The following is a 16,471-nucleotide window of genomic DNA, read 5'->3' as shown; positions in this document are numbered from 1 at the left end:
AGGGACCCAAAGGTGATGCAAGTACAACGTTTGACACAACACTGATAAACTGCATGACTTTCATACTTAACACATTTTGTAGTGATCCCACCACTCTCCTGGCAGTAGAACTACTGTTCTATTCTGTACCTCCAAGCTGTCAGAGCTGTGGGGCATCTTCAGGGAGCCAATTATACATTGCTCTCTGCAAACTTCATAGCATCAAGGGATATGAACTGACACTGACTTATACCCCATTATTGATACAATAAGGCACCAGCTAAATTATGCTACTAGATCAAGCAAAGGTAGGTATTCAATTTGAGCAAATTCATAGAACTATTTCATACTATAAAGAATGTTAGAAACTTCTGCAGCAGCCCAGGATGTAGAAAGCTGGGAAAAAATGCATCACTTCCATTCAAACAAGAAGAGGCTAGATAAACTACAAACTCATCATTTTTCTTGAAAACATAAGAGCTTGAAAAAAATGCAGCAACCAAAAAGTCTAAAACCCAAGAAGGAGCGCCTCTCAACCTCAGGAGAAAAATGATATATAGCCTGTCCCAATTGTGGTAGAGCATGGGAGGAAGGAACAGTGGCCAAACAGACACATAAGACATTAGGCAGACCCTGCTAAACAACCTGTTAAAGGCCAAGTGTGGGCTAGCATAAAAGGACAGCAACCCTGGTAGTCCCGAATCTAAGGGGAATGCACACTGACTCTCAGAATCTTTTCCAAGGGCCTTCACTGTCTATGTAACAGAAAGATTTAGAGGAGACCAGAAAACATACTTCAATGGTAGATGCGTGAAGAAAAGAACTGACCACCACTGCAGGAAAAGCCAAAAGACCTACTGTTCTTCCCAAACCCTTCTCTCCAACAGAACAAAGGACTTAAGCTGCTGGAGGATGAGCATCAAACCTACTGACTCCAGGACAGACCCTTCTCTACTGGGAGAAGATTAAAAGAAAAAACGCTCTATACCTGGGGTAGATGCAGGGAACAACCCTTCCTCAGGTGGGGGATGGGGGGGTGCAGAAAACTCTCCCACAAAAGACTAGCCACAGATCCAAGGCAGAGTTTGGCTATCATAGGTAGGGGGGACCAAAATACTGAGAAAGCCCTACTTTAGAGGCCAGGCACACAAGGGCTAAAATAATAGCTGGACCAGGAAAACAGAGAAGCCTGCACTGAGTGACAAGACACAGCAATCTACTACTGAAGACAAGGCAAGAACATGGAAAGAGACACACTCTGAAGCACAGGAGTACAGAGATAGTTGAAAACTAATAATGGAGAAACATTAAAAAAAACTCCTGTGCCTGGAGAACTCAGGCAGTAACCTCTTTGACATCAACCATAGCAACTTCATTCTAGATATGTCTCTTGAGGCAAGGTAAACAAAAGCAAAAGTAAATTATTGGGACTTCATCAAAATAAAAAGCTTCTGCACAGTGAAGGAGACATTCAACACAACTAAAAGGCAACTAACAGAATGGGAGAAGATATTTGCAAATGACAAATCTGATAAATGGTTAGTATCCAAAATATGTAAAGAACTTGTAAAACTCAACACCCAAAAAAACAAACACATATAGATAGCCAACAGACACATGAAAGGTGTTCAACAACACTGATCATCAGGGAAATACAAATCGAAACTACAATGACGTATTACCTCACTCCTATAAAAATAACTAAAATCAACAACACAAGAAATAAGGTATTGGCAAGGATGTGGAAAAAGGGGAACCCTCCTGCATTGCTGGCAGGAATGCAAACTGATGCAGCCACTGTGGAAAACAGTATGAAGGTTCCTCAAAAAGCTAAAAATAGAACTACCCTTTGATCCAGCAATTGCCCTACTAAGTATTTCCCCAAAGAAAAAAACACTAATTCAAAGGGATACATGCACTCCAATGTTTATAGCGGCATTAACTACAATAGCCAAATTATGGAAATAGCCCAAGTGTCTATCAGCTGATGAATGGCTAAAGAAAAGGTGGTGTCGAAGCACCTGAGTGACTCAGTTGTTAAGCATCTGCCTTCAGCTCAGATCATGATCCCAAAGTCCAGGGATCAAGTCTCATCTTGGGCTCCCCGCTCAGCGGGGAGTCTGCTTCTCCCTCTCACTGCTCCCCCTGCCTGTGTACATGTGCGCTCAATCTCTCTCTTTCAAATAAATAAATAAATAAAAGAAGATGTGGTGTCTGTGTGTGTGTGCGTGCATGTGCGCACGCGCACACACAATGGAATATCATTCAGCCATAAAAAATGAAATCTTGATATTTCCAATATCATGGATAGAGCTACAGAGTATTATGCTAAATGACATGTCAGTCAGAGAAAGACAAATACCATATAAATTCACTCATATGTAGAATTTAAGAAAAAATACAAACAAGCAAAGGGGGGGAAAAAAGAGAAAGGCAACCAAGAAACAGTCTTAACTATAAAGGCCAAACTGATGGTTATCAGAAGGGAGGGGGTGGGGGGATGGGTGAAATAACTGATGGGGATTAAGGAGTGTACTTGTTATGATGAGCACCGGTGTGGTATGGAAGTGTTGAATCACTATACTGTACACCTCTAACTAACATTGCACTGTATGTTAACTCACTAGAATTAAAACAAAAAGAAAACAAAACAAAACAAAACACCTCCTCTGGCACAAGCCTCTCCACCAAATCTTTAAGAAAAAATAAAATTAAATTAAAAATAAAAAATTATGATTGACATGTTAAAGAATCTATAGTGAACGATGGAGGATATGCTGGAACAGATAGGGAATTTCTTTCAACAGAGATGAAAACTCTTTTAAGAGTCAATGGAGGGGCGCCTGGGTGGCTCAGTGGGTTAAAGCCTTTGCCTTTGCCTCAGGGTCCTGGGATCGAGCCCTGCATCAGGCTCTCTGCTCAGCAGAGAGCCTGCCTCCCCCTCTCCCTCTGCCTGCTGCTCTGCCTACTTGTGATCTCAATCTCTCTCTCTCTCTGTGTCAAATAAATAAATAAAATCTTTAAAAAAAAAGTCAATGGAAAAGCTATAAATAAAAAACCACCATATCAGGGGCGCCTGGGTGGCTCAGTGGGTTAAAGCCTCTGCCTTCAGCTCAGGTCATGATCCTAGGGTCCTGGAATCGAGCCCCGCATCGGGCTCTCTGCTCAGCGGGGAGCTTGCTTCCTTCTCTCTCTCTCTGCCTGCTTCTCTGCCTACTTGTGATCTCTGTCTGTCAAATGAATAAATAAAATCTTTAAAAAAAAAATAAATAAAATAAAAAAATTTAAAAAAACCATCATATCAGACATGAAACTCAACAAAGCCAAAGAACCTGTAGACTTGAAGCTAGATCAATTTAAAAAAATCCACAGCAAAACAAAATGAGGGAAAAATAAAGCATCTAAAAGCTATGAATAAAAAATGGCCTAGAAAAATCAAATGGTCTAGCATATGTATAACTGAATTCTCAGAAGGACAACAGAGAAGGAATGGGGCAAAAGAAATACTTGAAGAAATAATGACCAAGAATTTTCATTAAATAAAGCAAAACATCAGACCAGAATATCCAAGAATCTCAGTGAATCTCAAGCCATATTAAATACCCACGTACTTACTCCGACACATCATACTTATTCTACTGAAAATCAAAGATAAAATCTTAAAGGCAGCTAGGAACAAAAGCTACATTGACTAGAGCAGATTTCTCTTAAAAAAAAAAAAAAAAAAACCATGCAAGCCAGGAAATAATGGAATGACATCTTTAAAGTAAAAAATGAAAAATCCAGGGGCACCTGGGTGGCTCAGTGGGTTAAGCCTCTGCCTTCGGTGCAGGTCATGATCTCAGGGTCCTGGGATCGAGCCCCACATCAGGCTCTCTTCTTAGCAAGGAGCCTGCTTCCTCCTCTTTCTCTCTCTGCCTGCCTCTCCGTCTACTTGTGATCTCTCTCTGTCAAATAAATAAATAAAATCTTTTTTAAAAAATATGAAGGCATTATCCTATTTAAAAAAAAAATGAAAAATCTGCCAAGCTAGAATCCCATTCAGAGAAAATATACCACAGTAATAAAAGCAAAATGAAAAATTCTTCAAACAAACAATCCTAGCAGACCTGCAATACAAAAAACTGTTAAAGTTCTTCAGGGAATGCCTGGGAGACTCAGGTGGTTAAACGTCTGCCTTCAGGGGCGCTTGGGTGGCTCATCATTAAGTGTCTGCCTTCTGCTCAGGTCCTGATCCCAGGGTCCTGGGATCGAGCCCCACATCAGGCTCTCTGCTCAGTGGGAAGCCTGCTTCTCCCTCCCCCACTCCCCCTGCTTGTGTTCCCTCTTCTGCTGTCTCTCTCTCTCTGTCAAATAAATAAATAAAATCTTTAAAAAAAAAAAGTCTGCCTTCAGCTCAGGTCATGATCCCGGGGTCCTGGGATCAAGTCCCGCATCAGGGTTCTTATTCAGCAGGGAACCTGGTTTTCTCTCTGCCTGCCGTTCTCCCTGCTCTGCTCTCTCTCTACTCTCTGACAAATAAATATTTTTTTAAAAGACTTAAAAAAAAAAAAAAAAAGAGAAAGTTCTTCAGGTAGGAGGACTATGATACCAGATAGAATTTGATTTATTCAAAGAAATTAAGTTCCAAAAATTTAAAAAAATTAATGTAAACATAAAAATTTTTTAAATTTTTAATTGCTCTAAACGATAATTTACCATTTAAAACAAAAATAGCAATAATATATCCTGAAGCTTAAAATATCTAAAAATAAAATGTATAACACAAATGGCATAAAAGACTGAGGAGAGAAACTGGAAGTACACTGCTGAAGGATTCATACACCATTATCTATGGTGGTATACTACTACTTGAAGGTAAACTGTGATAATTAAAGATATATATTGTAAACCTTAGGGAAACCACTCAAAAATTTCAAAAATGATGTATAACTGGGGTGCCCGGGGAGCTCAGTGGGTTAAAGCCACTGCTTTCGGCTCAGGCCATGATCCCAGGGTCCTGGGATCAAGCCCTATATTGGGCTCTCTGCTCAGTGGGGAGCCTGCTTCCTCCTCTCTCTCTGTCTGCCTCTCTGCCTACTTGTGATCTCTGTCTGTCAAATAAATAAATAAAATCTTTAAAAAAAAAAAAAGATGTATAACCAGTAAGTCAACAGTGGAGATAAAACATACTGAATATATCCAAAAACAGATAGAAAAAGAAAGAAAAAAAAAAAAAAACAAGAAAAAAGAAAACAAATTTCAAGACAGTAGTTTCAAATCTAATGATATCAATAAATGATCTAAACATTCCCAATGAAAAGATAAAGAATATTGGATTAAATTAGAAACCAAGACCCAATGCTGTCTATAAGAAACTCACTTCAAATATAAAGATATATATAGTTTAAAAGGAAAGGAAAAACTTCCAGCTTCCAGTCTGACATGCAAAGGGCTTAGAAAATGTCACTCATCCTCATAACAACAGCAACAAAGCTGAATTAACTGAAAACCAGTCATACTTCTTAAGTCCAACAGAGAACTGAGGTCACAGGGCAAACCACCACCACACAGGAAACTGAAGAAACAGGTGAATACAGAGAATCACAGCTTACCAGAAGCAGCAACTGCTGCTAGAATCAGCAACTGGTTTGAAAACTTTATTAGAGTAACTGCTAACTGACTAATGGCTGGAGACTGAGTATGGATGATGTTGAGAGAGAAAAACTCCTAAAAGCCCAGCCTTAGGAAGAGATCTACCTTTTCCTGAATTTTACCTAGGAGCCCCACCAGGTTCCCTTCAGGATAAAGACGAAAGAAAATTCTCCAGTGCTTCCTGCAGAGGGAGGAGGAAAGTAATCACTGTGAAATACACTCAGAGCATTGTGCTCTCTTCAACAAAGACCTGACTTCTACGAAAACTGTTTTAGAGTATAACTAACATGGGTTGTACTAGAGCCTAACTGACATGGGGAAAGAAAAACACTCAACTTCAGACTCCTCTAGCTTTCCTGTCTCCCACATAAGTTGGGGGGCGGAGGAGTGAAAAGCACCTGTAAAGGTCACAGCCATGGATATACACCCACTAAAAGACTAAGATCTAGTCACAGGATTATAGAATACTTCTGTTACCCCTACAACTTACCACTGTATCAATAGGGCTCCTATATTAATACCATGAGATTACAATTCAAAGCACTGGGGTGCCTGGGCGGCTCAGTGAGTTAAGCCTCTGCCTTCCGCTCAGGTCATGATCTCAGGGTCTAGGGATCGAGCCCCACATCCAGCTCTCTGCTCAGCAGGAACCTGCTTCCCCCCCCACTTCTGCCTGCCTCTCTGCCTACTTGTGAATTCTGTGTATATCAAATAAATAAATAAATAAAATCTTAAAAAAAAAAAAAGAACTATAAACTTAGACTCCCTTTAATGAGTCTCTAAGGAAATGCAAAAATACCAAGGCAAACAAAAACAAGGATATCTAAATAATTTTAAATTCTGAATCTTAGCCTTTATCCCAGATAGAAAATTAGTAAATTAGTTGAACTGAATAGCACCATCAACTAGCTTGATCAAATTGACATTTACAGATGAATCAAGGAAGAAGTATCAAAAGAAACTGTAAAATATTTGAAACTGATTAAAAAAATAAAAATTACCAAAAACGGTAGAATCAGTGAGAACAGTGCTTACAGAGAAATTTATAATATGGAGTATGTATGTTAGACAAGAAGAGAAACTTAGAATCAGTTAGAGTCAGTAATCTAAGTTTTCACCTTAAAAACAAGGAAAAGAAGAGTAAATTAAACCCAAAATAAGGAGAAGAAATAATGATAATCGGAACAGAAATGAATGAAACTGAAAACAGGTAAATTAAAAGAGAAGTTACCACAAGCTATTTTTTGAAAGGTCAACAAAATTAATATACCTCTAGCATGGTTCACCAAGAAAAAAAGATAGAAGACACAAATTACTGATATCAGAAACAAAAGAGGGGCCATCCCTACTAATCTCATGGATAACTGAAAGGAAAATAAAAGAGTATTATAAACAATTCTATGCCCACAAATTTAATATCTTCAATAAAATGGATCAATTCCCTGAAAGACACAATACAACAAAATTCAGACAAGGAGAAATAGATAATCTGAATAATCCTACATATAATACAGAAATTGAATAAAAAATTAATAACCTTCCAAAAGAAATCACCAGGGCTAGGTGGTTTCAATAGACGTCTATCAATTATGTAACAAAGAAATAATACAAATTCTCTACAGTCTCTTCCAGAAAACAGAAGCAGAGAAAATATTTGCTAACTCGTTCCATGAGGGCAGCATTACCTAATACCAAAACCAAACAAAGACACTACAAAAAACAGAAGATACTGAAAGAACAGTATCTCTCATGAACACAAATACAAAATCCTCAAGATGGGTGCCTGGGTGGCTCAGTGGGTTAAGCCGCTGCCTTCGGCTCAGGTCATGATCTCAGGGTCCTGGGATCGAGTCCCACATCGGGCTCTCTGCTCAGCAGGGAACCTGCTTCCTTCTCTCTCTCTCTGCCTGCCTCTCTGCCTACTTGTGATCTCTGTCTGTCAAATAAATAAATAAAATCTTTAAAAAAAAAAAAAAAAAAAAAAAAAAAAAAAAAAAAAAAAAAAAAAAAAGAAAATTCTCCAGTGCTTCCTGCAGAGGGAGGAGGAAAGTAATCACTGTGAAATACACTCAGAGCATTGTGCTCTCTTCAACAAAGACCTGACTTCTACGAAAACTGTTTTAGAGTATAACTAACATGGGTTGTACTAGAGCCTAACTGACATGGGGAAAGAAAAACACTCAACTTCAGACTCCTCTAGCTTTCCTGTCTCCCACATAAGTTGGGGGGCGGAGGAGTGAAAAGCACCTGTAAAGGTCACAGCCATGGATATACACCCACTAAAAGACTAAGATCTAGTCACAGGATTATAGAATACTTCTGTTACCCCTACAACTTACCACTGTATCAATAGGGCTCCTATATTAATACCATGAGATTACAATTCAAAGCACTGGGGTGCCTGGGCGGCTCAGTGAGTTAAGCCTCTGCCTTCCGCTCAGGTCATGATCTCAGGGTCTAGGGATCGAGCCCCACATCCAGCTCTCTGCTCAGCAGGAACCTGCTTCCCCCCCCCACTTCTGCCTGCCTCTCTGCCTACTTGTGAATTCTGTGTATATCAAATAAATAAATAAATAAAATCTTAAAAAAAAAAAAAGAACTATAAACTTAGACTCCCTTTAATGAGTCTCTAAGGAAATGCAAAAATACCAAGGCAAACAAAAACAAGGATATCTAAATAATTTTAAATTCTGAATCTTAGCCTTTATCCCAGATAGAAAATTAGTAAATTAGTTGAAACTGAATAGCACCATCAACTAGCTTGATCAAATTGACATTTACAGATGAATCAAGGAAGAAGTATCAAAAAGAAACTGTAAAATATTTGAAACTGATTAAAAAAATAAAAATTACCAAAAAACGGTAGAATCAGTGAGAATCAGTGAGAACAGTGCTTACAGAGAAATTTATAATATGGAGTATGTATGTTAGACAAGAAGAGAAACTTAGAATCAGTTAGAGTCAGTAATCTAAGTTTTCACCTTAAAAACAAGGAAAAGAAGAGTAAATTAAACCCAAAATAAGGAGAAGAAATAATGATAATCGGAACAGAAATGAATGAAACTGAAAACAGGTAAATTAAAAGAGAAGTTACCACAAGCTATTTTTTGAAAGGTCAACAAAATTAATATACCTCTAGCATGGTTCACCAAGAAAAAAAGATAGAAGACACAAATTACTGATATCAGAAACAAAAGAGGGGCCATCCCTACTAATCTCATGGATAACTGAAAGGAAAATAAAAGAGTATTATAAACAATTCTATGCCCACAAATTTAATATCTTCAATAAAATGGATCAATTCCCTGAAAGACACAATACAACAAAATTCAGACAAGGAGAAATAGATAATCTGAATAATCCTACATATAATACAGAAATTGAATAAAAAATTAATAACCTTCCAAAAGAAATCACCAGGGCTAGGTGGTTTCAATAGACGTCTATCAATTATGTAACAAAGAAATAATACAAATTCTCTACAGTCTCTTCCAGAAAACAGAAGCAGAGAAAATATTTGCTAACTCGTTCCATGAGGGCAGCATTACCTAATACCAAAACCAAACAAAGACACTACAAAAAACAGAAGATACTGAAAGAACAGTATCTCTCATGAACACAAATACAAAATCCTCAAGATGGGTGCCTGGGTGGCTCAGTGGGTTAAGCCGCTGCCTTCGGCTCAGGTCATGATCTCAGGGTCCTGGGATCGAGTCCCGCATCAGGCTCTCTGCTCAGCAGGGAGCCTGCTTCCTCCTCTCTCTCTCTCTGCCTACTTGTGATCTCTCTCTGTCAAATAAATAAATAAAATCTTTAAAAAAAAAAAAAAACAAAATCCTCAAGAAATACTAGCAAATAAAAACCATGTATAAAAAGAATTTTATATCACAACTAAGTAGGATTTATTCCAGGCATGCAAAGCTAGTTCAACATTCCAAAATTAATTAATGTAATCCATCATATCAACAGGCTAAAGAAGAAAAAAAAAAGATCATATCAATAGAGATAGCATTTGACAACATCCAACATCCATTCAACATGATATCTACCAGAAAACTAAGAATAGAAAGGAACCTCCTCAACTTTATATACAAATGAAAAAACCAACAGCTAACACCATACTTAATGGTGAGAACCTAAGAGCCTTCCCTCTGAGATCAGGAATTAGAAGGATGTCCCTTTTCACCATTCCCCTGCAGTATCATATTGGAAGTCTTACCTAACACAGTAAGACAGGAAAAGGAAATAAAAGGTATAGACTGGGAATGAAGAAATAAAAACAAATTCTACTCCTACAGAATTTTACTCCTAAGTATTTACCCAAAAAAAGAAAACATATATCCACACAAAAATATGTACATGAATGCTTACAGCAGCTCTATCCATAATCACCTAGTATGGGAAGCAATCTTGGTTAACCATTGCTGCATTACAATTACCCCAAAACTCAGCAGTTTAAAACACCAAACATGCATTATTTCACAACTTCTATGAGATAGAAATTTGGGAGAAACTTGATTGAGCACTTTGGCTCCAGGATGTTTAGGAATTTGCAGTCAAGTTATCTGAAGGAATTAATCTGAAATCTTGACAGGGGCTAAAGGATCCATTCTAAGATGGCTTGTTCATATGCTACTGACAAGAGGCCTCAGTTCCTCAGAGGCTATTGTCAGGAGGCCAGAGCTCCTTGTCACACAAACATCTCCACAGGGTCCACTATTTCCTCACAAAATGGCAGCTGGCTTTCCCGAAGGAGTGATCCAAATGAGAACACGGCACAGTCACAATGTATTTGATCAATCTAATCTCAGAAATCACACAATATCACTTCTGCATATCCTACTAGTTCCAGAGATCAATCCTGACAGTGCAGCAGAGGTCAACAGAAGGGCACAAATATCAGGAGATAAGGATCACCAGGACCATCCTGGAAGGCGGTTACCACAAACCTAATGTCCATTAACTGGTGAGTAAATAAACTACAGTACATCCATACAGTGGAATAGTAATTATCAATAAAAAGGAATAAACTATTTATACATGTAACAGCATGGAAAAAAATCACAAATACTAAGTGAAAGAGCCAGACCTGAAAAGCTATGTACAGGGAAAGACATAACTAAAAGGATATAAAACAGATCAAAGGTTGTCGGGAGCTGGTAAGGGGGCAGAAGACTGACCAGAAAGGGGCATGAGGGAATTTCTTTGGATAATGGAAATATTCTATATTTGATTGTGATGGTATGTGTTCGTTAGAATTCATACAACTATACACCTTAAAAGGATAACTTTTATTGAACATAAATTATACCTCAAAAATTACTTATAAAAAGAAAGAGAAAGAAATCTTAAGAGGAAAAAAGAGGTCTGGTTGGGAATACTGCTATAGGAGTCTTAACGTATAAATAACAAATTTCCAAAGGAAAAGTGACTATTAAACCAATAACATTATAAAGTTCCTCAAGCTAGAAAACTTTCTATGAGCTTTAGTCTACAAATTGAAAGTGCCCATCAAATTAAAAGTCAGACAGATGAAAAAGATACACAAGTATCTTGGCATATCCTGGCAAGAGTCTTAAACTCTAAGAACAGAAAAAGTTTACGGACGCTTGGGTGGCTTAGTGGGTTAAAGCCTCTACTTTCAGCTCAGGTCATGATTCCAGGCTCCTGGGATCGAGCCCCGCATCAGGCTCTCTGCTCAGTGGGGAGCCTGCTTCCTCCTCCCTCTCTCTGCCTGCCTCTCTGCCTGCTTCTGATCTGCCTGTCAAATAAATAAAATCTTTTAAAAAAAAAAAAAAATCCAGATGCATGAAGATTTAAAAAAAAAAAAGAACAGAAAAAGTTTAAATGCTTTCCAGAAAGAAAGAACAAATCACCTAGAAAAAAAGAGAGACAAGCTTAGGCCTTTTTATTCGTAACAAAAAGGAAATGGTGAAATAGTATCCACAAATTTTTGAGAAAAGGACTGACACCCCAAAATTCTATACTAACCAAGATTTTTAAAAAATATTTAGGAATACACAATCACTCAAAAAGTGTATCACCCACTTATCTCATCTAGAGAAAGAGCCAACAAAAAATGCTCACCAAATAACTAAATCATTGCAGAGATAGAACAGGGTAAGAAGAAACCTTATGAAATATGCAGTTAAATTGAAGTGGATATTAGTAAAGCAAATGGGAACAGATATATAACAAATAAAAACTCAATTAAATTTACCTTAGAATTAAAGCATCTAAACAAAAAAGAATATTAAAGTCTAGCATCCAGCATATGAGGAAACTATAAGTTGTTATTACAAACAACTTTTTTTGTTTTGTTTTGATTTACCTGGTTTGCAAGATGAGAGTGACCAAACAGCTTGTGACCCAATTTCCCGCACTGTTCCAGTCCTTTCCAACTGCTTAGGGTCAGCACCAGGAGGTGTCTTGTTTGGTGTGGTCATTTTTTAGATATTCTACATAGAAAACAAAAATACCCACATTATACCAGGATCTGAGCATCTTCTACAAAGGCTAAAAATTAAAATCTAATAGCAAAATATATCACTTATATACCCTTGATATTAATCATCTATTTCTCAAATGTAAGTAACATGACTCAATTACTGTAATTAAAAATCTTGGGAATTCAGTTTTTGTTTCTAAAATGTATTATGGGGGCGCCTGGGTGGCTCAGGTCATGAACTCCGTGTCCTCGGATCGAGCCCCGTGTCTGGCTCTCTTCTCAACGGGGAGCCTGCTTCCTCCTCTCTCTCTGCCTGCCTCTCTGCCTGCTTGTGATCTCTCTCAATAAATCTCTCTCAAATAAATAGATAAAATCTTTAAAAAAAAAAATCTTGGGAATTCAGTTTTTGTTTCTAAAATGTATTATGGGGGCGCCTGGGTGGCTCAGTCGGTTAAGCCTCTGCCTTCGGCTCAGGTCATGATCTCAGGGTTCTGGGATCAAGCCCCGCATTGGGCTCTCTGCTCAACAGGGAGCCTACTTCCCCCTCTCTCTCTGCCTGCCTCTCCGCCTGTTTGTGTTCTCTCTCTGTCAAATAAATAAATAAAATCTTAAATAAAATAAAATAAAATGTATTATGACTTACAAGATGTGCACAACAGTAGAGTACAGTAGCCAAAGGGCATGGGATCAGGGTTTTAACTTCAGCCTCTCCTTTAACTAGCCTAGACTTTGGGCAGGTCTGGGCTTTATTTCCTTACCTGTAATAGGGGTCAACTTGATCTATAATTCTATGATGCTATATAATCTATACCTGAGTAAAAAATCCTTTTTTTAAAATATTTTATTTTTAAGGGGCACCTGGGTGTCTCAGTCAGTTAAGCAGCTCCCCTTGGGTGAGAGTCCTGGGATCAAGCCCCATATGGGGCTCCCTGCTCAGTGATGAACCTGCTTTTCCCTTTTCCTTTGCTCCTCCCCCGCTTGTGCTCTCTCTCTTTCTCTCTCTCTCTGTCAAATACATAAATAAATCATCAGAAATAATAATGAAGATTTTTAAGTAATTCTTATATGCAACATGGCGCTCGAACTCACAACCCTGAGATCCAGAGTTGCATGCACCATTAGCTGAGCCACTCAGGCTCTCCTCTGAGTAAAAATTCTTTATTCAAATGACTTTTTTCTTAGAAATACTTATATTCCAAGAATATGTAAATATTAGTTTCCAGTTTATTTATTTTGAATGTAAATTTACTTTGATAACTTATTTTATTAAAGTATAAATAACATACAGTGTTATATTAATTTCAGGTGTACAGTATAATGATTCAGCAATTCTATACATTTCTCAGTCCTCACAATAAGTCTTCTCTTTTTTTTTTATTTTAATTTTTTTTAAGATTTTACTTATTTATTTGAGAGAGAGAGAAAGCAGGAGGGGGAGAAGGTCAGAGGGAGAAGCAGACTCCCCATGGAGCTAGGAGCCCGATGTGGTACTCGATCCTGGGACTCCAGGATCATGACCTGAGCTGAAGGCAGTCACTTAACCAACTGAGCTACCCAGCCACCCCTAATTTTTATTTTTAAGTAATCTCTACACCTAACGTGGGGCTCAAACCCACAACCCCAAGATCAAGAGTCACACCTTCCAAATGCAAGCTTGTGTAGCCACTCTAGGAAACAGTATGGAGGTTCCTCAAAAAGTTAAAAATAGAGCTACCCTATGACCCAGCAATCACACTACTGAGTATTTACCTTAAGATACAAATGTAGGGATCCGAAGGCACATGTGCACCTGAATGTTTATAGCAGCAATGTCCACAATAGCCAAACTATGGAAAGAACCTAAATGTCCATCAACAGATGAATGGATAAAGATATTGTGGCGTGGGGTGCCTGGGAGGCTCAGTGGGTTAAAGCCTCTGCCTTTGCCTCAGGTCATGATCCCAGGGTCCTGATCGAGCCCTGAATCAGGCTCTCTGCGCGCTCTCTCTCTCTCTCTCTCTGCCTGCCTCTCTGTCTACTTGTGATCTGTTTGTCAAGTAAATAAATTTAAAAAATAAAATAAAATATCTTAAAAAAAAAAGATGTGGGTTATATATAATGGAATACTAAGTAGCCATCAAAAAATGAAATCTTGCCATTTGCAACTATGTGGATGGAACTAGAGGGTATTATGCAAAGCGAAATAAGTCAATCAGAGAAAGACAATTATTATATGATCTCTCTGATATGAGATATTTGAGGTAGGGGGGTGGAGGTTATGGGGGGGGTAGGGAGGGAAAAAAATGCAACAAGATGGGACTGGGGAGGAAGACAAACCAAAAGAGACTCTTAATCTCAGAAAACAAGCTGAGGTTACTGGGGGGTCAGGGTGGGAGAGATAGGGTGGCTTGGTTTTGGACACTGGGGAGGGTATGTGCTATGGTGAGTGCTGTGAACTGTGTAAGACTGATGATTCACAGACCTGTACCCTGAAGTAAATAATACATTATATGTTAATAAGAAAAAAAAAAGAGTCCCACCTTCCACCAACTGAGCCAGCCAGGTGCCCCACAATAAGTCTACTCGCAATCCCCTTTATCTGTTTCGCCCATTGTCCTACCCACCTACCCTTCAGGAACTACCAGTTTGTTCTCCGTATTTAAGAGTCTGTTTATTTTTTTGTTTTGTTTCTTAAATTTCACATGAGTGAAATCATGTGATATTTGTCTTTCTCTATCAGATTTATTTCACTTAGTCTTATACCTTCTAGGTCCACCCATGTTGTTGCAAATGGCAAGATCTCATTCTTTTTTATGACTAATATTTCATCGTGTGTGTGAGTGTGTGTGCGTGTGTGTATACCACATCTTCCTTATCTATTTATCTACTGATGGACATTTGTGTTGCTTCCACATATTGCCTCTGGTAAATAATGCTGCAGTGAATGCAGGGGTGCATATATCTTTTCATACTAGTGTTTTTGCTTTCTTTGGGTAAGTTACCCAGTAGTGGAGTAACTGGATTATATGGTAATTCTATTCTTAATTTTTTGAAAAAGTAATTAATTAAAACACTGTTTTCCATAGTGCCCAATTCACGTTCTCTCCAACAGTGCAGAAGGGTTCCTTTTCCTCCAACAGCCTTCCTAACACTTCTTATTTCATGTCTTTTTTATTCTAGCCATTCTGACAGGCATTACGTGATTATCTCACAACAGAAACATGAAAAGATACTCAACTAACCATCAGAGAAATACAAACAAAACCACAATGAGATACAGGTCTCCACTTTAAATAATCCATTAAGTGATACAGAGAAAAATCACTTCTCCCAAGTTGCCAAAAGTTCCATTTACATGACATAGAAGATGTCAGAAAAATGGTTCCAAAGCATAGAAGTGAATAAACGACCCATTCTAAACCTCAAATTTTACTTCTTTTGTTATCCTGGTAAATCTATGCAGACATGAAAAAAAAAATCTCCAGTAGTGAGCAATATGTAAAACAGTTTACATAGTGCAGTTACAGACACTGAACATGGTTATATCCGCTATTGGAAACCTCACCCAGGAACTCAACATACCATCTCCTTGACACCTTTTAGATCTGTTGTTTCCTAATCTCAACACAGCACATGATACTCATTAAATAAGAGTGAAATCCCTAGACAGTAAAATTCAGAAAGGCCTGAGACTTAAATGCTCAATTAGCAATTTACTGAATGAATAAGTGCAGTCCTAAGCCAAAGTAGTCACCTTCTACAAGCTAAGGAAAGACTAGGATGAGACAAGGAAACCTGTGACTATCACTAGAAGCTGAATATCCTGTCGCTGTCAAACGTTCCAAAACGTCAAACTGGACAAAAAAAAAAAAAAAAAATATATATATATATATATATATATAGAAAGGAAGGAAGGAAGGAAGGGAGGGAGGAAGGGAGAAAGAGAGAAAGAGAGAAGGAAGGAAGGGAGGGAGGGACTCATCTCACTGGAACAGAATTCAACTGCCCGACGTGGTACTGGACGCCACCAAGTGGATAAAACACGGAGCTCGGAAAGCCTGGGTTCCTGGCCACACACTTAAGAATGGGCTGAGGCCAAGGAGAGATCGCCATCACCAGCAGTATTTGGGCCAGATTCTACTGGTCCCGCTTGACACCTCTGTTATGAAAATGCTAGAATGGGCAATGGCTTTCCAGCGGCCTCGAGATCGGGAGGGAAAAAGGGGGATTGAAAACTGGGATAAGAACGCGTCTGCTTGCGCTAGAACCAGTCTCCACATGGTGGGGGTGAGAGGAGTCCACGCACTTACAGCTTACAGACCCGGCTTGCAGCAACACAGCTTTTTAGGATGCCCAGCAGCTCCGTGCCACTCCCACTCAGGACAGCCCGGCTTTCCCGACCACGTTAAGTTGGAGTCGCAGCTCAATGAC

General features: G+C 38.6%; 1 protein-coding gene across 2 annotated transcripts in view; it reads right to left on the bottom strand.

Moving 5' to 3' along the window:
- The window catches only part of ANAPC10 (anaphase promoting complex subunit 10), a 107,235-nt gene extending 90,765 nt beyond the window's left edge, over positions 1-16,470 (bottom strand). The window contains exons 1-2 of one of the 2 annotated variants that reach the window (XM_004757993.3): positions 16,351-16,470; positions 11,945-12,071 (exon numbers count right to left, since the gene is read on the bottom strand). In XM_004757993.3, the coding sequence (XP_004758050.1) occupies positions 11,945-12,059 (115 nt within the window). In that variant the 5' untranslated portion in view covers positions 12,060-12,071; positions 16,351-16,470. The remainder of the gene's footprint in view (positions 1-11,944; positions 12,072-16,350) is intronic. The other variant, XM_004757994.3, reaches the window with a different exon arrangement.
- Position 16,471: the final 1 nt, after the last annotated feature.

The sequence above is a fragment of the Mustela putorius genome, unplaced genomic scaffold (assembly GCF_011764305.1).
Source record: "Mustela putorius furo isolate JIRA1106 unplaced genomic scaffold, ASM1176430v1.1 tig00000242_pilon_pilon_pilon, whole genome shotgun sequence".
In the NCBI taxonomy this organism is placed as follows: Eukaryota; Metazoa; Chordata; class Mammalia; order Carnivora; family Mustelidae; genus Mustela; species Mustela putorius.
This window is presented reverse-complemented; position numbering and strand designations above follow the sequence as displayed.